This window comes from Cygnus olor, chromosome 3, assembly GCF_009769625.2.
Source record: "Cygnus olor isolate bCygOlo1 chromosome 3, bCygOlo1.pri.v2, whole genome shotgun sequence".
Lineage (NCBI taxonomy): Eukaryota > Metazoa > Chordata > Aves > Anseriformes > Anatidae > Cygnus > Cygnus olor.
In genome coordinates, this window is record NC_049171.1 from 6,773,192 (window position 1) to 6,796,883 (window position 23,692).

Genomic DNA, 23,692 nt, shown 5'->3' on the forward strand with positions numbered 1-23,692 from the left:
TATCATGGCCAGTATGAGCAAGTTTCGTGGTACTGTTCAGTAGCAATTTGTTTTTATACATGTGGATCTTTGAGGTAGTCAGAAGAGAACAAATTCTTCAGGCCTAGCTGCTGTCACTGTTTCTAGCTGTTTTCGTAGCCAGATGATACTTTTCTGAAGCTCTCACAGGAACAGGTGACTTTGTCACACTTTGTTTTTCTACCTAATGATGGAAAGTTGATTTGGCAGCAGAACTAAATCTTGTGACCACCTCTTTTTTATTTTTTGTTTATTTTTTTTTTTTAATGTAGAGACAAAACAAGATCGCACATCCCACAAATCCTACATATTTGATATTCAGGTGTACACACTGAGAGTAAGAGCCTATCTCTGAAGAGGTACAAACTAACATTGCTGCTGCCAGATGCTGCAACTCCATTGACATGGAGCTGAAACCAATGGGGCTTCCTCCAAAAGAAAGTCTGCTTCTGACAAACAGGATATTTTTGTAGATCAAGATTCATCTTCACTGCGATGTGTGAAAAAACTCCAGCCCATATTAATGAGATGAAATAAGATCAAAGACATCTAATGCCAGAATTACAGTAGAAACAAAAGAAAAAAATGTTTTGGACCAAGATTTCTCTATTTGTGGAGACTTTTACAATTCACACAACTGACATTCCTATTCCAACTCCCATGTAAAAAAATTCTATCCATGACTGAACCTAAATTCTTTCATGATACATTCTCAAGTGGCTTATTGAAACAAAAATAATGCTCTTTGTCCTTTACAAAGGAACTCAGTGCAACATCCAACATACAGCTGGGAGGTGTCAAAGCCCAGAATGAGAAGCACGCTTACAGTAGAGAGCTGTCACAATACTTTGTCCTGGAATATATCCCTGCTCTGGCAGAAACCGTGCTAATCTCATCAGGAATTTAGTACATAAACAGGATAGGCTCTGACGTGTGTTTACGAGAACTACCCATCTGATATTGCCAAAGTAGTGGTGTTGCAAGTAATGGTGACACCATTATTAATCTGTATTAGAAATACTGCCCAGAATATCCAGCAGGCTGATGCAGAGAAGATGAAGTTAAGCGGTACAATGTTGAAGTACCATTAATTTTTCTCTAGTTAAGGCTGGATCAGCATTTCCACCAGAAATACTTGCTTCCAGTGGCATGTATAATTCAGCCTGGAAAATGTGCTCTGAGCAGAAACTTGGCACAAAATGTTCCTAGCAGGGACAGTATTTTCTTTTCTAGGGCATGAAGAAATATCCATTTATTTTTCTTTCTGAGACAAAAATGCAGAGGAAAACTATGCACTTCTAAGATAAAGGAGTGCTAAAAAAAAAAGTAATGCCTACCGTAAAAAGAACACAAATAATAGAATTTTATGAGATAAAAAGTGCAGAAAAAATTAAGCTTAATTATTTTCTGAGTTTTCTTACAGACAATTTTCTGTCTGATGAAAGTTTTGAGCTATTTGAGTGCTGTTATAAATTAGCTGCTTCTGTACCAGACTCTGCACTTTGATGCATCCAAGCATCTCCCATTTATTTCAACAGGGTTATGGTCTCAGAGTTTAAAAAAGAAAAAAAAAAAAAAAGAAAGAAAAAAGAAAATTTTGAAGAGGTCGAGAGCTCACATGGAAGATTAAAGTACAAAATAAGTTGAGCTGCAAAGGAAAGACAGCCTCAGGGAGTGAGAAGGAGAAACTTTACTTTTTCTAATGAGGAAGCAGGAAGAAAACATGAGTAGTGGTGCAGGCACATTGGTATGACAGAGAGGAGACAAAGAATCCAAGGAAAGATGAAGTTTGAAACTGTTTCATCCTTCTTTGTTTTCAGCAAGATTTTGTCTCGGGGTCTGGGCAAGGAGGTCAGATCCCTATGTTTGTGCCGAAAAATAACTACCCACATCAAACTTTGTTGATAAGCAACATTGCACACTACTATAGGTAGGATGAACATCTAAATTTCACATTGGATCGTTTGCTTTTAAGCCATGAAGGAGGTTGAAACACATGGGTAAAAGAAAGCCTTGTGGATTAAGATGAAAATCTTCCCCAAAACTTCCTGACTGTTGTGTCAGAAGAAGAAGTGCACCTCTCCAGTGTCGGGCAGGTGGGATTTTTTTAGGGGCTCTGCAGTGAGAAGTGGGGATCTCTCAAAGAATACCTCTAAAAAAGCCCTGAAAATGTCGTGGTGTGAGGTGTTTGCCTGTGTGCTGCTGTGATGACGAATTCCAGATTACTCCTGGGGAAATGCAGGAACTCTGCCAGGCAGGTACCTCCAGGAGACTGTAGTGCTGCTGAAGAAAGAAGAGAACGAACAATGAGGGCATGGAACGTGCTCTTGCAACATGGTGTGAATCTTCCAGTTCTCATTCACAACTGTATCACGTAAAGAAGCAGCTTTGAATTTTCTTCCCAAGGGGTTGTGAAACCCAATATGTGATCCCTTCTTTGGTGCAAGTGGAAAACAGGTTATAGAGAGGCCCACTCACTTGGTTTATGATTTTCCTTTATGCAAGTCTATGGTGAAAAGAAACATTTTGGGTGATGGATGAGCTTCTTTCCATATTCAGTCTCCTTCCCAGTTCAAATGTCTTCTTGTTTGAGTAAGATTATATAGGCCAAGAATCAAAGTTTTGACTGTCTATAATCTGATTACATTATTCTCCACACAACATGCTTCACTTGGTTTCCACTTCACTTTAACCTGGGGATTTCCATCACAGTAACATACTTCTGAGACAGTCTTAACATCATTTTTTATTTAGAGCTTTGTTGAAGGATACACTGCCTCTCTGTGAAGTACCCTTTTCCCTAACATGTCTCTTGTTCACTGACTGCCTAGCTTTGCTTCTTTTTAGTATTTCCTAGGTCTTCAAATGAGAGCTTGAGGTACTCAAAAACCTAGCGTTGCAACGAAAAACAAGTTATTAAAGTCTATAATTACAAAAAAAAATTAATCTAAGAGACTTAGCATTGTGCTTCCTTAAGGACAATAAGCCAAGTTCTTGTCATAGTGAAATATGGAATAACTCCATTGAAATAAATCTTAATTATGCTTGAGTCACTACTCAGTGTGACTTAATTAAGAGCAGAGCAGTGAGAGCCTTTTAGGTAAAAAAATAATGCTGATTATGCAACTACTTTACTTCATATTTCTTCCTTCCCCCCTAGTTCCTTTCTTTCCCACTGAAGAAAATTTTGAAACTAGAGTTGCTCAGCTGAACTCAGATAGATGTTAGCATGTAGCAGGTTACATCCTACACAGGAAGTTTTTGAGTTAAAAGGCTGAGAATGATAGTCCTGAAGGTAATCTCTACATTATACATGCAAGGTGCCATGCATTCACACCTATCTTGACCATAAAAAGTACGTAGATTTGTTAGGCAATAAATTCATGAAACTTCAAGTACTGGACTACAGAGGTAAAACCCTAATTCTAACAAAAAAGACAGGAGTTGGTTAGTTACAGTTAAAACAGCCAGTATGGAAAAGTGTAATGGAAAAAACTACAAGACACCTCCACTCCAGCCTCCTGAATGCAGCATGCAACAATGGCTATATAGTATAGACAGATACATTATTCAACAAGCATATCAACAATGAAGAGGTTCATTTGTCATGGTTTCACTTCTTGCTGGATAGAAAACATGCAAAGCCATATATATCATGGAAATAAACCTGTTGACTTCAACAGAGTTATCTCAACAGTGAACTTAAACTAACAGTGAGGGAATGAAACCAAACAAAGTAGGAAAATCACACAGAACTCTTGCCAGCTTATGTAGAATATATATATATATATATATAAACAGACATTAAAGGAAGATGTACACCATCCCAGGGAACTTATGGAAACTGGTTTAAAAAAAAGTATAATGAAGATCCAATATGCAGCATAGATGAGAGTGTCACATTGTTTAGGTGTGTGGGCTATGTCCTATGTTCACACATACATATGTAGCTCCAGCTGAGCTGAACATGTGCCATGAGGCTGCAGAAACGGGTCAAAATTATTGAAAAATACTGAAAGCAAAACAAGCAAAAAATAGGAGAAGACACTAAAAAATAGGGACTCCCCATCCCCAAATTGTTCTGGTGTGGCTGAATTATAGAAAAAAATAATCACTTTTTTAGCTTGAGAAGTTTTCCTTGGTCCACGGAGACTGACATATCTGCAGAAGTAACAGCTGCAATGGTCTTTCCTGGTAGGTCTGGAAAATGGTTGGTAACTAAAGTAACAAAATGACATCCATGGAAGATCTGATTGATTTTTTGCTCCATTCCTGCATTGACATCGAAATAAAAAACTCCTAGTCCCAGAGTACATTCTGTGCATTTTGTGTCTCCTACTGCACATGTATGGTACTGAGAGAGAAACTGGTTTGACATCTCATTATACTCTAGCTCATTTGTGTGAGCCCACCCTCAATATTAACATCTCCTGATTTCTTAGCTCACTATTCTCCCTGGCAATTGTATAAGCTCTGTTTTGCATAAAGGCCTCATAAGCCAAACATAAATTTTGAGGTGAGTTACACCAGGGAATTATCCCTAAAATAGACTCTTGGAAGGCAATTTTCTAAGGCTTTTTCTTTTTTCTTTCACTTGATGTTTGGATATTTTAGGTGGGGTTAATCTCACCAAACTTAGATGCGTTGGCATTGCTGATATCTGTGTCTGAATTGCTCTGAGCTTCCTTTACCACCAATAGTCAGACACAGGCATTTTAAAAGTGTGATTCATTTACTCCTAATGAACAGATGTAAAAAAGATGAGAGGTATCTGTCCCCCTCTTATGTCCATAAAGGAAGCTTAGATATTAATATCTACATTGTTAACATCCACAGTTAGATGAGATGAATCCCTGCTTTGATGGCTTTGGAAAAAGTTATTTTCTTCAAAACAATGCATGACAGAGATCCCTGGGATACATCTCTGTGGTACAAGAGAAGACCAATAACTTCCATTGTGACACACAGAGCAGGTGGGAAAAAGGACACCTTCAGAAGTGATACACAGGGGTCATAGGTGTGCTACGATAGTCCAGTTTTGTATGGACAGTGGAGGAATGTAAGAAAAGGTATAGAAGCCTTGACATTCAGAACCAACTGTTCTGAAAAGGTGGATATTGCACAATGTCTTTGAGATGCAGATCAAAGTCAGTAAATACTTCCCAACTAGAGACACATATAAGCCATAACCCAACATTAAAACTTCCCCGCTCTTAAATCTTACCAAACTATTTAGACCTCAGTTTTGCAGCTGACCCTTGAATATCTTGGGTCAAAACAATAACCTTGATCTAGATACACCTGAAGTTTAGGTCTGGATTCAAACTTTGGAAGCTTTGCCTATCTAGGAAGTTTACCTTTCTCTAAAACTTGTTGCACATAAAATGTCCCTTGAACAATCAAGAGCTTTGACCACTCCTATAACACAGAGGTCATTTTTTGGCAAATGGTAATGGCAAAGTACAGAAAAGACAGAGAAGAGAAAGACTGCATATCTTGAAAACAGAAGCAGTTAATGAACATTAGAACTGACATTCACATGGCTTTTTGTGCTGCAGGTGAATTTTGTCTGGCTCTCCCTAACCATGAAGCAGTAGAAAGAGGTGGGAGATGTCACAGAACAAAGAATCAACTTCTTGCAGAGATTTTTTTAGTGAAACATATGTACATACTCTCGTCAGCAAACTCTGCATGTCTGAGACTCAGTTAACCAGCCACAAACAAACACGTACACACATTTTGGAAAGCAAACTGCTTCCAGATGTCTTTTAAAGGTACCCACAAGTAATACAAAGTAGATATAAACACTCCATATAGTGATATCTTTACATAGTGTCCTCATGGATACTATATATTCAGGAAGACATTGCTCATGTAGGTGATGCTATACCATATTCCAGAGAGTAGAAAGCAAGCCCTTTTAAAATACTGAAAGGGGAGATGGACATGGCGAGCTCCAGTGCTGAACTGGGCCAAGAGCAAACTGAAATGGCTAAACTGGTTTTCATCCCTTCTCTTGGGCTACTATGCTGTATAGCAGAGAAAGTCATTCATAGTTCTTTACAGTACAATTTCTAGTGTCACATAGTAACTGTGGATTTTCTGCACTCTTCTGTGAAATTTCAACTGCCAGAGCAAAGCTTTACGTTGCAGACAATCAACACTCAGATATTTAGGAGTAATAATAATAAAGACATTCTGCCCTCCCCTCCCCTTCCCACAGGGGACTGATCTTTTTTACAGCTAGGGGTTTCTTCAGCCCCATGCAAACCTGTTTTTTTTTTTTTTTTTTCTTTTTAATGTTGCAAGTATTTGACTGATGTTTTTCTTAAGGAAGGGGAAAATCCCACTTCCTGCAGCATATTGCAGGGACCAGCAAACATATCCCTTCATCTGTTGGACCAAATACACAATAATAATACCGTGCGAGTGCTCCAGAGCTGACTCAGCTGTAACATGATCACATTATGTCTGTGATATGCAATCCATCATTACATTTAAAGCGCCTGCTTGATTAATATTCAGTATTTAATGTCAACACTGATAAATTAGGATTCAAAAGTGTTACACTGCAGGAACTGCAAATACTGCTGCAGTGGTAATGGCCTGGGTTAGTTTCATGGGATCTGCTAGTTCAAGGGGAATTTCACAATTCAGAAATGCCAAAATGTAGGTATGGTGATAGCTACCGGCTGTGACCTCTTGGGATAAATGGCATGTGTCAGTTTTAAAGACACTAAATGTTAAATTTCCAAATGGTCAGTGGTAATTTCTTCTCTTATATAAACAATACCTCTCTCCCTTGGCAGTACAGCTTTGCCATCTAAATTCACACTAACTTGAACTGTGGTGTTGTAGATATACATGATATATTGAAATTGGGAAGTACTTTGGCTTAGATTGATTTAAACATCGACTTCCCAAGTGCATAGGTTTTATCTTAAACAACTTGCTCAAGAAAATAAGAAAAAAAATACATGGCATTTTTAAATCTCTTGGTTTTGTTCCATTTTCTCAATTGCAATGTTTTGTTTGTTTTTTTGTGGACAATTTTATCAAAGTATTCTGTCTTTTTTCACTACTGTTTGCTTAGTGGTAACTTTTCTTTTCAACTTTGCTTCAGTCTTAATTATGACAGATCAGGTAATTCCCATTAGAGCTACAGTTTGAGATTCAGGAACATTTAATGGCCAATAGACTCTTCCCTGGTGGAGAATGAGGATTCAAAGGAAATATTTGTGGTTATTTGTACTTTCATTATTTTTGTTAAAAAAAGTTTGCACCTTGATGTGTCATGAATACCCCTTCTTGATCTTCCTTTGCCTTGTCAGACCTGGCCAGCACAAGCAGCTGAGATCTTTGCTCTATTTTCCCTGCATCTCTGTGCAACGCTTTTTTAAAAAGAGGAAATATTATGATTTCTGAGCCTTTCAGACTGCTGTCACATGATCAGGATTCTCCTGAATTTCTATGCATTCGATCTCTTCTCGTTCCTTTCTTTTGGCTCGTTTCTTTTTCTTGTGGTGCTTTTTGGAAGGTGGGAAAAAGGTTAGGAAGACAGGCAAAATAACAAAACAGTGCAGAAGTGTGCAACTGCCGGCAAGCAGCAAGCATTTGAACAGTGTGAAGGTCAAGTTTGAAGGCACAAAGAGAAGGGGGACCAACCCAATAAGAAAAGAAGAAATGTTCTGCAAAATGGCTGTCCCATGCTCTTGGAGGGAGTTCTTTATACACTGAGTTCGGGTGTGCTCAGTTGCTAGTACAAATGTATAAAGCAGGGGTGCACAGTGATCTATGGCAAAATTCAAAGTGTAGATAAGGCACAGTATAGAAATGCAATCCATGTCTACATTCCATAAGGTCATCAAGCCAAGGACACCCAGCTCTATTGAGGTGACACTGAGAATTAACCAGAAATTTCCCAGAGGGTGGATAACCAGGAAAAAGGTCAGTATTAACACCAGCAGGATGCCAAAACCAGAAATCAGGACAGGCATAGTTACTGATAAACCATAGTGGTCCATGAAAACAAAGGTAGGATTGAACACAATGAACTTGATGCTCTGTATAAGAGAGAGAGGTCTCAGCTTCTCCAACAATTCCACTGCCTCCCTCTGTGTGTTTTCACTAGTCCTGGCCACCAGGTACAAACGAGAAGCAATAATGTTGTTCTCGTCTCCAGCTTTGGAGAAAATGATGTCATTTTTGAAGTGCTGGAATTCTGGCTTTTTTAAAAAGGAGCTCTGGAGGATACTGATAAAGTCGCTTTTGTTGGTTGCACTAATGTTACCCACTCGAAGGTACTGGTAATACTGTTCAATCCAGGACACTGTGTTGAACCCCTGGCTCAGTGTTTTTAGGTCTTCTTGCACAGTGCCATTCCAGTACTCCAGAGGTTCATAAATATAGAAACCTATCACTGGGCTGTAGTTGCTGAAATACTTTTGCTGTATGAGGGCATAGGATACACTTGGAGACTCACTGGCAAGAAGGTTGATAATGTTGGCTCCATCGTTAATCTGTAAGCACCCCATGAAGGAGAAAGAGGCATAGATGAGATACAGTATCACCACAAATGGTTTGACATAGATGTTGGTAATCCACTCATTGTAATGCTCTCGGAGGAAATGCTGGATAAAGTGATGCTGGTACGGGTTGGTCTCATGATGAGAAGTATGCTGATGACCATCGTTCATCATGGTCTGGAACCACACAGGTTTCCGGTCCAGGTATTCTGCTGAAGGGATTTTACAGCAGAAGATGCTGTGATAACGATTCTGCTCCAACTGGCCAGCAAAGACCAAACAGGAGCCGAAGAAGGAGAAGATATAGAAATAGTTTAACAGGATCGAGACACACATGTTCTGGCAAAAGACTTTTACAGCTTCAATGTTGGTGAAAGGGCTTGCACCCATGCCGAAGGCTATGAAATACAAGGAGCTTGTCATTGTATAGGAGACCATGACATCTGAGTAGGCATCTGCTACTCTGTCCTTGAATGGCAGATTCTCTCTGGTTCGACGCCATCCTGAAAGAAGTTCAAATACTCCTTTGGTTCCATGACCTGAAATGAGAAAACAAAGCATATACATGTGCACAGATAAAGGAGGTCGACTTTTTCATCCTCCAGCAGTCAAAAAAAAAAAAAAAAAGTCAGCTGTTTTTTTTTATGATTTTGTCAGCATTTAAACAAATGAAAAATTGTGATGTGTCTGTGTAAAGCTAGATACCAGAAATAATATGCAGATATTTAGATGAACAGCCTGATATTCTGAGACTTTCAATGCTTATCATCCTTGCAATGAAATGGTGAAATATCATTTGAAAGACACCCATTGATTTTAATGAACAATTCCCAAATGAACTGCCTATATAAGAAAAAAGAAAACATTAAATTTAGCTTAAGTTCAGGGTTCTTTCTCAAAATTCCTTGTGGCAACTTACTACATCTCTCAAGGTTTAAGGGATTCATTTTGAAATGCTTACTAATACAAATAACAACATTTTCTTCCAGAAAATAGAAATTAATGGTGTTATTGGAGAAATAAATTGGTTTGACCAAGAGACACCTTGGTTCTTAATGCCTGACGAAGGAAAAAATATACTGCCATCAAGTACCCAGACGAATTTGTATGAGGGTTCTCTACCTTCTAACTAAAACTGGCACTTCTCAGTGATTGTGTGCAAATTTCCACACTATACTAAAGCTGACATATTGGTGATAATGATGGAGAGTATAGAATTGGCTAGATCCTTGGTTCACACTAATTGTCTGGAAAACTCTCTCTCTCCTTCTCTCTCAGCTCCTCCTGGTGAGAAGGAATTCCTTCAGTTCACATAAGTAGACATTCAAGAAAGAGACAGAGGCAAACAGTGCTCCAGAGGTCCTTATTTTGTATTAAATTCTGAGAACTATTTTAGACATATTTTTTTCTACTAGAAATGGAATCTTAAGGCAGATTTCCTGTCATTTTACTCATCACAGCCACAGTCCAGAAAATCTACAGCAATTAAACTTTGAGACAGAATGAAAAAGTTGAAGCTAAGCTTACCGGAAAAGGTTTAACTTGTAAAACATATTCATTATATACACATATATATATTCACATAATTTATATGTGGATTAGATATATTTGTTATATATCTAATATATATATCTATATATATAGATATTATATATATATAAATATATATAAATTATTATATAATATCTATATATTATATATCTATATATATAGATATTATATATATTATATATCTATAGGTATACATATCTAATATATATATCTATAAACATATCTAATATATATATATTATATCTTATATATATCTAATACATTATATTATATTATATATATTGCATATATATTATAATATATTATATTATAATATAATATATCTATTCTATTCTATTCTATTATATTATATTATTATACTATTATATTATTATATATATATATTATATATAATATTATTATATATATTATTATTGTATTATATATTAGATATATTAGATATATATTATTTTCTTATACATTTATATAATGTATATTATATATATATATCTCATATGCATAATATATGTATATTATAATTTATATATTATCCTATTTACCAGTAAAGAATTTCACTTTGGGAGGAAAAAATAAGATTAAAAAAACACTGCTAAAAGGGTTTGACTATCAAACAAGTTTTTTGTTCAAAATTAAAAACACATTTTAATGACAAAGAGGAATGTTCTCTGCACTTTGGATCAAACCCTGGTAAAATTCTGAACGAGATAATTAAACACCTTACTGAGCAGAGAAAGAAGTAGAAGGAGTTTGCAGGTATTCCTGTCTCTGTGTGCCTCTGCTCTCTGCAGTAGAACTGCATGCAACAAACCAGGAGCTAATTTTCTTGTAACTAAACCAGAAATGTGACCTGGAGATTTCCAAATAATGAAGTGTGTAATAGTAAACAAAAAGTCTGTTGAGTTTGTTTTTTGATTTAAATTGTTTGGATTCATACAGCTGCTTATGTTGCCCAAAACAGACTCCTGACAGCCATTCTAGACAGGGTAGATTACAATATGAACTGACAAGTTCTTTGAATGTTACCTGTTTTACTGCAAATCAGTATCCCCAGTGAAAGATAAATATACAGTAGTACAGAAATCTTGCAGTTAGCAAAAAGCCTGTGTGGCAATACTGCTGTCTTATGAACCAGTATCTTGGTTCAGAAGGGACCTTGGAGTCCCTGGTAAGTTTAGGGTGAGTCAGTTCAAATTCCCAAAGCACAGCTGTCTTGTACACTGTCACATTTGGACTGTCAAGCAGAAAGAATCATGTCTTTGGGCTGAGAAAAGCTGCAGAATTAAATGACTTGGCTGTGATTTTATATTGTGCTTAAAGCAGAAGTGTAGGTACCCTGTGGTGGGTGGACCAGGCTGGCTGGTCTTCACTTCCAGTGCCCATGGCCTGGCATGGCTTAATATAATGCTATGGGAGCTGTGTGTTATTCTGTTTTGGGGACAGTAGAGCACAGTGATTTTCCTCAAGTCTGTGCTCACCCCATCTAATGACTGATTTTGAAATCCAGACATTTCTGATGAAGGGCCCTGTAATGTACAACATTATGTCTTAAAACTTGTTCATATCCAATATGTCTATAGTATCTCTCTTTCCAGCTTCTTGCCCCTTCTCTTCTAGTTTTAGGAACCCCTCTTTTCTCTCTCTTTCTTTGTTTTCTTCTGTTATGAGGAATGCAGAGGGGTTGAAAAGCAGTACAGGATTTCTACTCCTATTCCTGCTATCCTTCCTCCAACCTCCCTAACCCATCCATCCTCTTCCACTGGGGGCAGAAGGATCACACTGAGCAGAGATGCTTCTTTCTACCTCTGAGTTCCACCTCATACTCCTACTCTCCCCCAAGTGCCCGTCTGTGATCTAAGACTAAGGGAAACCATGGTTTATAGAGCTCACGTTGTGAACCCTCATTTAGGGCCTAGCTGAGACTCTGATAACATCTTTCTTCTGTTCTCCCTGTAACATGACAGTAGCCACACTGGGTCAAGCCAAAAGTTGCTCTACCTCTATATAGTTGATGTTACAAAGTACAGGGACAGATTTATTTATTTTATTTTTTTAAAGACATTGGAAGCAGGGCAAATATAGAGCAATTTTTCCATTTCAGCTGTGAGAGTCTGGCATTCAACCAAAAGGTCTGCCAAAACCAGAGGCTGTATTTGCAACGTCATGTTTGGAGACATTGAGGGACATTTATTCATCTGTCAAATCAATTTTTAAATTCCCTCATACTTTTGGCCATCAAAACTTCCTGCTACAAGAAGCTCCATAACTTTATTGCTTTCTGAATGAAAAAATACATACATTAGTCTGGTTCAAACTCTGAGCCAGTATAATTTTATGGCTGAACTAAGCAAAATGTAAACTTGTTGTTCCATGAGTAATGGCTTTAATCAAACCTCCTGTCCAAAGGATGTGTCCTTTTTTCCCAGAATCGCCCATGTTAACATTCACAGCATCCTTTCTCCTTCTGACACTTCTCCTCACATGTCCACAGCTATGCATGTGCTCCCTGGCTGGCTGTCCAAGATGCATTTGCTAATTTGCCATCTGGATGAAACAAATACAATACAAAATAGTTGAGTTCTGCCTTCTACTCCTTGAGGAGGTACTAATCTGGGACTTTTTCCTCTTTCTAAAATTCAGTTTTTATAAAGCTTCTGTGATTGCAATAGTCTATGAGCTCTCTATCCTTCTTCTGTAGGCCTCAATAAGGGCCTTCTGAAATGGATTTATAATTTGCAGTGTATTGTTATATGTCCGGAGGCAATAACTATGGGTGCCTTTTGTTAGAAATCAGAGCTAAAAATAATTGGTAAAGCCAAATTAAAAAAAAAAAAGATTTTGAAAATGTTAAAACAGGTACTATGGATCATTGTAATGTCTTTAAGTTAGAAATTTATTAGAAGAAGTCCTTTCACTGAAACAGTCAGAGCTATGATGAACTGGCACTTTTCAAAGAAGCTTTAGGTAAAGGAATGCTCTACCAGCTCTATCAAAAATTTACAGTAATATTGATTTTTCTCTGCTTGATCCAAGACCTCACTTCTCTACCCACCTGCAAGATTATGTTCACAGTTGCATCTTTACCATGTTTTTGTGAGGATACATACCTCTTTTTTTTTTTTCCTCCCAGTGATAGTGATACATACCTACTTTTATGGTCTTATGTTTTTGTTTGTGAAACATATGTGTATGAAAAGACTACCCAAGTGTACACACTAGTATGTATGCACTAACTTGTGTTATACTCAAAATTTAAATACTCTAGTTAAACTCAAGAGTTTTTTGTTTGGTTGGTTGGTTGGTTGGTTTGGTTTGTTTGTTTATTTTTCTAGTAGAGAAAATAATGTCTTAAGGAAATAAAATATTGATATTTGAACATATTTTAACCTCACCTATTGAGGGTGAAAACTGACACTAATTTTTGTGTGATTATTATTGCACAAATTTAAAACTTACAGATAACTTAAACTTCATCTGTCTCACACAAATACAGGGATTGGAGAATACAGTGCAGTAATTCCCTTGCTGCCAATAGAAGAAATCTTGCCTTGACTGGTTTTCCCACATCATTACTCTGATACCAAGTTTTCCAGTCAGCCTCTGTTCTTCTCCCTAGATAAGCAGGTCTATTGCCCTTTTTCACAATGGATACAAATCCATTTTTTTTCTGAACTGGACAGAAACCAATATTTTCCTGACATTTCTGATGATTCAGACACCGCAGTCTGTGAAATTCTATTCCTTCAGCTCCATCACTAATGTCACTGATAAAATTGACAATGGAGTTAAGTTCACTGAGCAGTTCTAGGAAGGTTTGCAAGGTCTTTGGCTTTGGGTCAAAACAGTCAAGTTTCTCTGGTGTTAACATGACATGAACGAAGTACAGCAACTTTTTATTTTCTAGACAAGCAACAGTCTATGACTACTTAAGAAGAGAGAAGACAACAGATAGCATAAATCCGTTATTTGTGAGGTTAAGTGAGCAAATAAGGGAGGCTGTAGAGAAGATAGAAGCGTATAAAGCTTTTGCTGCCTCAATTTTCAAAACAAAATGTTAATTTTGACAAGATATTTACCCTCAGTTTGAAGAGGATAGGGTTGGAAACCAAAAGAGTGAAATAACATTGAAGATCACTTGATTCTATTAAATTTATTTAAACTGGAAGAATATGGAGAAATTAATCAATTAGAAGCTGAGCCAAAGCAATCTCTGAGCTATTACCAGTCACCTTAGAGAATGAATGGTAATGGGAGGGTCCAAGAAGAATGGAAAGGGCACACACAGTACCTATATCTTCAAAAAGGAGAAAGAAGAAGACCTGCAGATCCCTAATGTTCAACAGATTAATTCATATCTCAAAGATTAAAAAAATAAATAAAAAAAAAAATTACAAACCAATTTACCATCAGTGAGATGGTAGGAAAGTGATCTGAAAAATTTAATATAGGTTTATAAAAACCAAATCATTTCGAATGAACCTCATTTCTTGCTTTGAAAAGTAACCATCCTAATGGAAAGGAAACCTGATATCTATCTTAGTAAGTCTTTTAAAATCATTCTCTTGGATTTAGGAAGTTTTAAAATACTATAGTGTTTAGTATCCTAACAAGAAAATTAAGGGGATACTGTCCAGAGGAAGACATAGGAAATATATATTCATCTGGTTGAAAGTATGCACATAAGGAATTGTTTCCAATGATCTACCAATTTTCAGAAGGACATTTCAGAAGGACATTTTGGCCTAGTTCTTTTTTGATATGGACACTTGCAAAATTTTCATGTGAGGCTAAAGTGGGGAGGAATTCAAATCCTCTGCAGAACAAGATTAAAGTTTAAACTTGGAGAAGTGGTCAGAAATTTCAGAATGTTAGTGGATGAAATTTAATGTAGATAAACACAAAGCAATAAATTTTGTGAGGAAAACAAATGAAAGAATTACTTAATAAGCTATAAGAAGTAAAGAAGATGTGAAAGGGAAGATTGTTCAAAGGCTATGGAGAACTTCAAAGTGAATAGGGAGTAAGTCAATACTATCCCTTTACAACATGTAATAAGCTTATCCTGGACTGTATTAACAGAAATAGCATACAAGATTTTGAAGACAATAATTTTGTTTACTTTAGTGTGATGGAGGCATAAGCTGGAGCACTTTTTTGAAATGGGGTATCATATTTAAAAAAAAAAAAAAAAAAGAAAAGAAAAATTGAGGTGAATACCTTGGGGAATAAAACCAATAAACGATAACCTGTTTGTGAAATACAGAAAGCACAAAGAAATACTGAATTAATTGTCCTTTTTTTCCCCTACAGACTAGAACATGGATGGACACTCAATAACATTCAGCATTAAAAAGTTATTATAAAGAAGACAGCAATCAATTATTTCTCATTTCCACTAGGAGGAGGACAAGGAAACATCAGCTTCATTTGCAGGAAAAAATAAATAAATAAAAGGAAGGGAAAAAAAAAAACACATTTAGGTTAAATATCAGAAAAACAAATCTTTCTTTCTCTAAGGTTTGTTAAACACTGGAACACACTATCTAAGAAGGTCATAAAGTCTTCTAAAAAAAAAAAAAAAGATTAAGAAATGTCAATACAGGTGCTACGTATATCCCTTCTTAGTACTGTGAGGTGAATCCTGAGGTCTCTTACATCTCTGCTTTGACTTAAGATAATGAAGTGCCTAACTTTGGTTAAGATACTTCAGAGTACCTTAGCATGAAAACCAACCTTCCTTCAGTGTTGTCTTCACATGACTTTTCAGCATTCATGTTGCTTCTGCCACTACCTGTCAACTTCTTGGGGTAGGAATTTCATCTGAATTTATCATTCATCATTATATTCATCAAGACCCCAGTATGAAGCCACTAGAACTGCTGAAAGGAGGTGCTGGGTACTGCCAGTTTTTGTAAACTTTCTAGGAAGGAGGGTGAGCATGACTCTGTGTGCTCTTTTGCATCAAGGCATAAGGAAAAGAGTTTGCTTCTATAGGTGATATCCACGTTGCCTATGCTGTATTTCAAACAGAAACTGCAATAGGCACTGTAATGTGACTTTTAATCTGTCATGGTTTTGTCTAGGATATAGTTAATTTTCTTCATGGAGGCTTGTATGATGCTCTGCTTTGGATTTTTGATGAACATAGTGGTGATAAGACACTTATGATTTAGTTGTTGCAGAGCAGTGCTTGCACACAGCCAAGGACCTTTCAGCTCCTCGTGCTGCCCTGCCAGCGGGGAGGCTGGGGGTGCACCAGGAGCTGGGAGGGGACACAGCCAGGACAGCTGGCCCAGGCTGGCCAAAGGGAAGTCCCATACCATGTAGCATCATGCTCAGCAATAAAAGATGGAATAAAGAAGGGGGGGGGGCGACCAGAGTGATGGCATTTGTCTTCCCAAGAAACTGTTATACGTGGCGAGCCCTGCTCTCCTGGAAGTGGCTGAGCACCTGCCTGCCGATGAGAAGTACTGAGTCAATTCCTTATTTTGCTTTGCTTGCACATAGCTTTTGCTTTACCTAGGGAATTGCCTTTATCTCAACCCATCAGTTCTTGCACTGATTCTCTCTCCCATTCCACCTGGGGAGAGTGAGCGAGCAGCTGTGTGGGGTTTAGCTGCCTGCTGGGACTAAACCATAATATAATCACAAAAAATATCATATGGCATTAAACTACAGGAAAAAATAATAATAAAAAAAAAGCTTTAGAAGCAAGTACCATAGCACAGCTTTACTCAGCATTGTTGCAATAAGATGCTCAATCATTACATTCAATTTTCATTAACAGCCACACCTGTAATCTTGTCATGCATATACAGACAGCAAGGACTGATTTCTTTGAAATTATTAAAGTGGACAGGAAATACATTTTAATCTAAAATTATTTGCTGATTGTTGAAAATGAGCTTTCCATTATTTTGTCTAGAAAAAGCAACCTATAACTGCTTAAGGGTGGAATCACTTTTTTTTTTTTTTAATTTTATTTCCCCTGGGAGTAGACAACCAGGGCATACAGAGACTTTTTCCTTCCTTAACATTAGAGAGCCCAATTCATCTTCTGTAACAACTGGGCTTGTTTTATCTAATCAATGCCTCATGATAGCGGGGGCCATGGCCATTAGTAGTATATTGGCATGACCTAATCTTTGTCTAATTAAATGTTTTGAGACCACATCATCTATTTGGGTGAAATAGACTGTTAAGCCTTCAGTGTTCAGAAGGTGAGGCCATGAACTAATGCTCTGTTCTAGCCTTAAACTTTATAAAGCTATGAATTTATCTAGGACTATTTATTTAAAAATATGTCCCTTTTTTAGATAGCTTAGGCTCACATAATCACCTTTTTTTTCTCATTTCAGCACAGTGCAATATATGTAGGATTCATTTATTCTTCTGCCTAATCACTAATATTAGTACCCCTACTTTCATTTTGAAATCTGAGGCATAAGGAAGTTAAGCAAACTGATCACAGAGTGATAATTGTTAATTAGGGTACTCAGTTGAGCAAGGAATGGATATAATTTTATTTGCATCCACATAAAAGGCTACATATAATTTTAACAAAAATCAGATTTTTAACAAAGAATTCAGCTGGTGCCTGGTGAGAAAACACTCATTGCTAATATGGTGAAATATCAGCTTTCTTAAAGCCAAAGTCAAAAGCTGTGATCATATCACCATCCCAACAAGGCTTATTTCTGCTATGTTATCTATCTGTCAGACATCTTCCACTGTACTAATTTTCAGGTGTAAAGTTTGGCATTTCAAATTTACCTGCAATTTAAGTTTAAGTACATGAAATGCTCTTCACAATAGCTGACCCTCACTCTGACATGCAGCTAGATTATTTTTATGTAGTTTAGCCAGATACTGGGACACTAATTTGCAGATTTTCTTGACCATCCAGACAGGAGCTGATTGTACTTTCCATGGCCAAGGGCCATTCACGTATCAGAAGGGAAGAAAGAATAGAAAGGGTGATTAATCTACTGCTTTAAGGAGAGTCAATAAATCTGTGGCGTCCCTGTGCAGAAGGCAAGAAGAATTTGAAATTTGGTGAGACCTCATGCACCAAGAGGATAGATGAGGAAATGTGTACCTTAATTTAGATCCTCTTACATGAAAGTAAATCCCAGGGCAATGCATCTGGGGAAGAACTTAAAACTTGGCCATGAGGCTGAATAAAGAATTTCGCAGCTTGATTAAGGATAAGAAAAAAGTAGTGTACTTTGTGGAAGTAATCTAAAATATATGTGGATAAAAGCATGGTTTTCTTTTTATTTTTCTACTTATACTCTAAAATAATTGAATTGTAATCGAACACAATTGGATTGCTGGCCATACCTTCTTTATTTAATTTTTGCTTGTGTGCTTCGTTAGTGGCAACTTGGGTAACTAAGGGGGTCTGATCCACTAACTAAGGCAGGTGAGGTACTAAACCTCTCTCACAGTGGTTAATGCTTCAGTGGTTAATGTTTCTGTCTCAGTCCAGTACCTCAATGAGAGAAGTGAAGTAGGTTCTCATCCTACCTTTAAGACACTTGGGATGGTTTAGATTTTGTGGATAAAGGATATAACTGTGGAAGCAATGTCCTCCACTCACTAACGTTTCCCAAAGATTCCTTGAGCCAAATTGATTATCAGTGCTATTATAGTATCTTCTGGATGTCATTGAGCTTACAACAACAAATAAATAAAGTCCAGCCAAGATCTGCTGATGAGTCTCCTGCAGAAATTTTATTTTCTCTAAACATAAGATTTTCGTCTGGACATGGCTCTTCGTGATATAAAAAAACATCTAAACAGAAAAATTAAATCATTTCTAGGTACATTCTCCTTGTGATGCCACGGCATATGCATTTTTTCTCCCATTTGAGCTAACCAGATTTATGCAGACGTGCTGACAGAGGACTTTATACCCTGCTGTGTCTTTTCATCTTGAAAAGTACACAGAGAAGAATTGTTCTTTTAAATGACACATCCCTATCATAATAAATTGGCTAATTTACAGAGCAGATTCAATAACAGGAGTGTTTAAGCAAGTGCAGTGAAACCTCAGCTAGCTGAGCCATGCATCTTCAAAAACAAGGACCTCAGGGAAATCTCCAGTGCTACACAAGAGTGTTGGTATTGCTAGATTTTAGCACTTTCTACAGAAACAGAAAATGCATTTGAAGCTAGTAGTAATATAAATGAAGTCAGTTATGCCTAATGGATATTCTGAATTCCTTAAAACATTTCTGCTAGTGAATGGCCACTTTGCAGGCCTGCACACATTAGTAGCTCCCACCTCCCAGTGGTGGTGTATCCCCATTGCATTGTGAACCCCTTCAAAAAAACAGCTGCAATCCATTCATGCATCTTGGGGCATTTCTATTAAACATTAAGACTATGACTCAAGCCATGATGTGTGCTCCATGTGACTGCGTTTATTTCATTTCACATGAGCACTTCTAAAAGCCTTTAAAAAAATTCTGGGAATTGCTGATGAGACCAGAACATAAAAAAGTTTGTCTCCTCATGGGTATTTCAGTGGAGCCTGACAAACATCAACCCTGTAAATGTTTGAGGCTAAAAAACAATAAGGAAAGAGGAAACACTTGATTCTGGCTGGTATATATTGGCCTTTCAGAACAACCCAGTATCAGACGATCACTGCTCCCACAAAATATTGTAAACTTCTTCATCACTACCAGAGCTGTAGTAGATGGTATCTGTGAAGTGACCATAGCAGGAGATGGTGACTGCTTTAGCCTAAGATTACATATATGCAGCAACTCTCCAAATGAAAATGCCTCTCTCTTGTCATTGGTTAAAAGATTTAGATTATGAGCCTGATTTTAGACTGCTAAAATTACGTGATATTAATCATATTTTCTGTCTTCATCCTGGTTTCTTAAATCCTTCCATTGGAGAAGGAAGTCTATGCAGAAGCATATGCTGTAGAAGAAAATAACCTAATGATGTACCAGTCATAGCAAGTCTTTTTGTTATTTTGCTTTCTAAGATCTTGAGGAATGCCAATCTGTAAATTACATCAGCACCAATCTTTTGGAAACACAGGTGAAAAGTTATGGTTCATTTGTTCTTTTAGTCTTCTTCTATATGCTACTTTCAGCTAATCAGCTCCAAAGTCTTTGCCAGCCCCATCAGTCTACCCTTTCCCATCCACCTCAAAATAAAGAATCCCAGACATAAGCAACCAGCCTATGTCTATCTGAGTGAAAGCACACAGTGATCATTTACTTAGACATCATATCCCTTCTCCACATCCTCAATCTTTTATCAGTTTCTATTTCTCATACTTTAGACTCTCCAAAGCAAACTCTGTTATGGCTGCTTATATAGAGACCAGCATAACAGGACCTTGATCTTGATTTGAATAAGAGTAATTAATTCTTACATGAATTTGGCATCTTAGATTTTAAATCTTATCCAATTTGGGATCTTTCATATTGAAAAGGCCTTTCTAAAGCTTCACCTCAAACAGCACTGTGTAGAAGCTCAGGGCTGAGCACTGGAGAAGAGCCAAAGACCTGCTAGTTCAGACCTAAACACATTTCTAAATGAACCATGTTGACACCAATTTGCATTCAAGATTTTGCTTTCTACAATTTGTTATAAGGTCACATTTTACATTTTTTCTTGCTTAGAAGCTCCTCTTCTTCTTGAAAGTAAGTGAAATATTTAATAGCAACTCCCCCATCTCATGCATTGAAACAGAGCTGAACATTCAGCTGAGATTTCAACGGATGTGATTAGTCAGCAGACTACAAACCTCATTTACTGAGATTTACGTTTGAGCTTATATATGCTGCTTACAAATTGTATATAAACTTGGAATCCCACTTAGTTCTCTGCTGTGCTTAGCAATGAATTAAAATACTTCTATCTTTTTCTCATCTAAGCCTGTTAACGAACATTGTAAACAAAGATTGCACATATGGAAACTGTCATTTATTGATATGGGTTTAAGTGACATATAGAAGACAACAGAATGTATTTAGATCAAGTAATTAATGAGTTTATTATACATTAATTTATGATAAAAGAATAGGATGGATTTGTGACACTGAGCAGTTTTGTTTATCAACAGGATTTTTGACTAGCAACAACCAAAAGAAAATCAGATGAATAAGGTACCAGTGATTCTTCAGAAATGAAAGTGCTCTGATCTAGTGTGGCTTCTTGCATACAAAAGAAGCACTAAACTTGAATTATTATAGACACAATGAGTTTAATTACTTGTTAATTACTCACATGGGAGAGTAGTTGTAGATTCTTCAAAGAATCAGGATAGGACCATCCATTTGCTTGAACAGCTGGAAGCTGTCCTGGACAACGTTTTGCGTGGATTTATCTCCTTTTGAAAAGGATAAGGAGTGTCTGATAGTGTTTCTCGTACATCCCCACAGCCTAATGTGGCACCATGATTTTAGGCTGGCTGAAGCTCTGTTCCTGTGGCTAGCTTGGTTCATAGTTGTGCTAAAGAGCACAAGTACTGCATCTTGGCTGGAATAGCTCATTTTCAATTGCTATCCCAGGGTCAGGTTCTAGCTGAGAAAAGCAGGGCTAACTTTTATCTCAGTAAGTAGTGCAGGTCAAATACATTCCTTCTCTGATAATTTCTGCCTGGAAATTGCTCCAGCTGGTGACACTGTGGTGCAGCACATAGCATGCCTGCTCTTCACTCAGCCACTTAAGCTTTCCATCTAAACTCCTTATCCTGATGTAAGAACACACCTCTTCTACAATGAAGAGAGAGCTCCAGACTGAAGTGAATGAACCCATCTGCTGCTAGGGTGATATTTTTAACAGTGCTCTGAGGGCAGAATTTGCTGACATTTGTGTACTTCAGAAAAGAGATGGGAGGAAGGCAGAGCAGGAGGCAGTACTAGTCTTTTCCTTCTGTTTGCTGGGTGTGAAAGAAATACAGTGGACTGACTCAGCAATTCAAAAGAGAGGAATTAAATCTCCCTTTCCCTTCCCCACCAGCCAAGCCCAGGTTCTGCTTTGCACAAGAGTATGGAGGAAGGCTGCTCTGCTGAGCCAGCATTTGGGAAGAAGCCCTCTGCCATATTTCCAGTTTGCCTTTATGAATTTACCTTGGGCGTCATAGGATGCAGATCCAGGATCCGTAGGTTACTTAAATACCAGGAATCAAACATCAGTGCCATGGGATGCTGTGATATAGGGATTCTTTCAAATGGGATGCAGGATGGTTATAATGGTCCTCAGCATACCTTTGCATGGGCAAGAGCCCATTCCTGGACCTAAGAGTTCACTCTCTACATTGCTAGACAAAGAATGGAAAGGAAAATGAAGCAGAGCAAAGAAATGACTCATCCAAATGACTGGGTTCCTGCTCCTTGTATGTAGCTCTATTGAAAAAATACAACTGCAACATATGGATGCTATTCTGGCTGCTCCATGACTCTCAGCTAGACACATATCAAAAATGTTTTAAAACCTGTAAAAATTGTGTAACATGGGCCGGTCAGGAGGTTAAGAGGACTTGCATACTTTCGTAGAGGAAAACTGCATTAAAAGGGTCATTAAAGTCATAGACAACAGATCTGGCTCTGGAAGCCAGTGAACCAAGAAGCAAGCGGAGCCTGAGGGAGTGTTTATGCTTGACCTGTTGATACCCTCATTTTTAAACACTTGCTATTGGCTTCTGTCAGATATAGGATGCTGAGCTAGACAGACCTCTCTGCCTGAACCAATCCAAATGCTTTTCTGTCCCTATGTGTATTCTTGGGCTGACCACATTAAAATCTGTATGCATGTGAAGAATAAATTAAAGCTGTGCAACTCTTCCTGCCCTTAATTCTGGTGTCTTATGTCCCCTAAGTTTTCACTTTACTAATTTTAGTCTTAATTTAATGCCATTTAGAAACCTGTCTTTGAACTGATATAAGTAGTTATCACATTCACTGCATAGTCTCAAGCTTTATTTCCCCTCACCATTTGAACATAGCACTGATTACAAACTGATTCATTTGCCATGGATTGATATAGTGGTGGGTGCATCAATTCCCAAATGCACTACATACATTAATGCATATCATGACCATATGAGGTTGTTAGAGGTATCGCCCCAATTTTATAGCAGGACAATTGATACTAAAAGAAATCTAGTTTTAAAATATCACCAGGATCCATCCATGTGCATAGAGTTGACCAGGCCTTGCTGTTGTCATGTATCACAGAACTTGTATTACAATTTATATGTTTAAATCCTGGTATCAATCAATAAAATGCATATGCTATATTTGGGGGATTAATATCTTGGTAGAAGAAAATACAGAAAAAAAAAAAAAAAAACCAACACTCAATCTAGCAGGCATCTGTTAAAATATGTTGTTTTCCCAATTTTGAAGATAGAAAATGATTATGCTTTTTGCACAAGCTCTCAATGCCTTCCTCTGGTGCTCTTCAGCCTTTTCAAGAGACAAGACTGCCACTAACAACAATCTCTTTTCTAGCTAGGGTCTGATTCACCCCCAAGTTGCTGCCCAGAGGTCCTGCACAGAGCTGGAATTAAACCCACCAGCTCTTTCCCAGTTTTGTGGTGCATGGCCTCATCTCCAAGCTGCTTC

At 37.4% G+C, this 23,692-nt stretch overlaps 1 protein-coding gene across 2 annotated transcripts in view; it reads right to left on the minus strand.

The window, feature by feature from the left end:
- Positions 1 to 1,343: 1,343 nt before the first annotated feature.
- PTCHD4 (patched domain containing 4) overlaps positions 1,344 to 23,692 on the minus strand; it is a 95,365-nt gene continuing 73,016 nt past the window's right edge. For both annotated transcript variants that reach the window (XM_040554329.1, XM_040554328.1), the window contains exon 3: positions 1,344 to 9,082. In XM_040554329.1, coding sequence (XP_040410263.1) covers positions 7,449 to 9,082 — 1,634 coding nt within the window. In that variant the 3' untranslated portion in view covers positions 1,344 to 7,448. The remainder of the gene's footprint in view (positions 9,083 to 23,692) is intronic.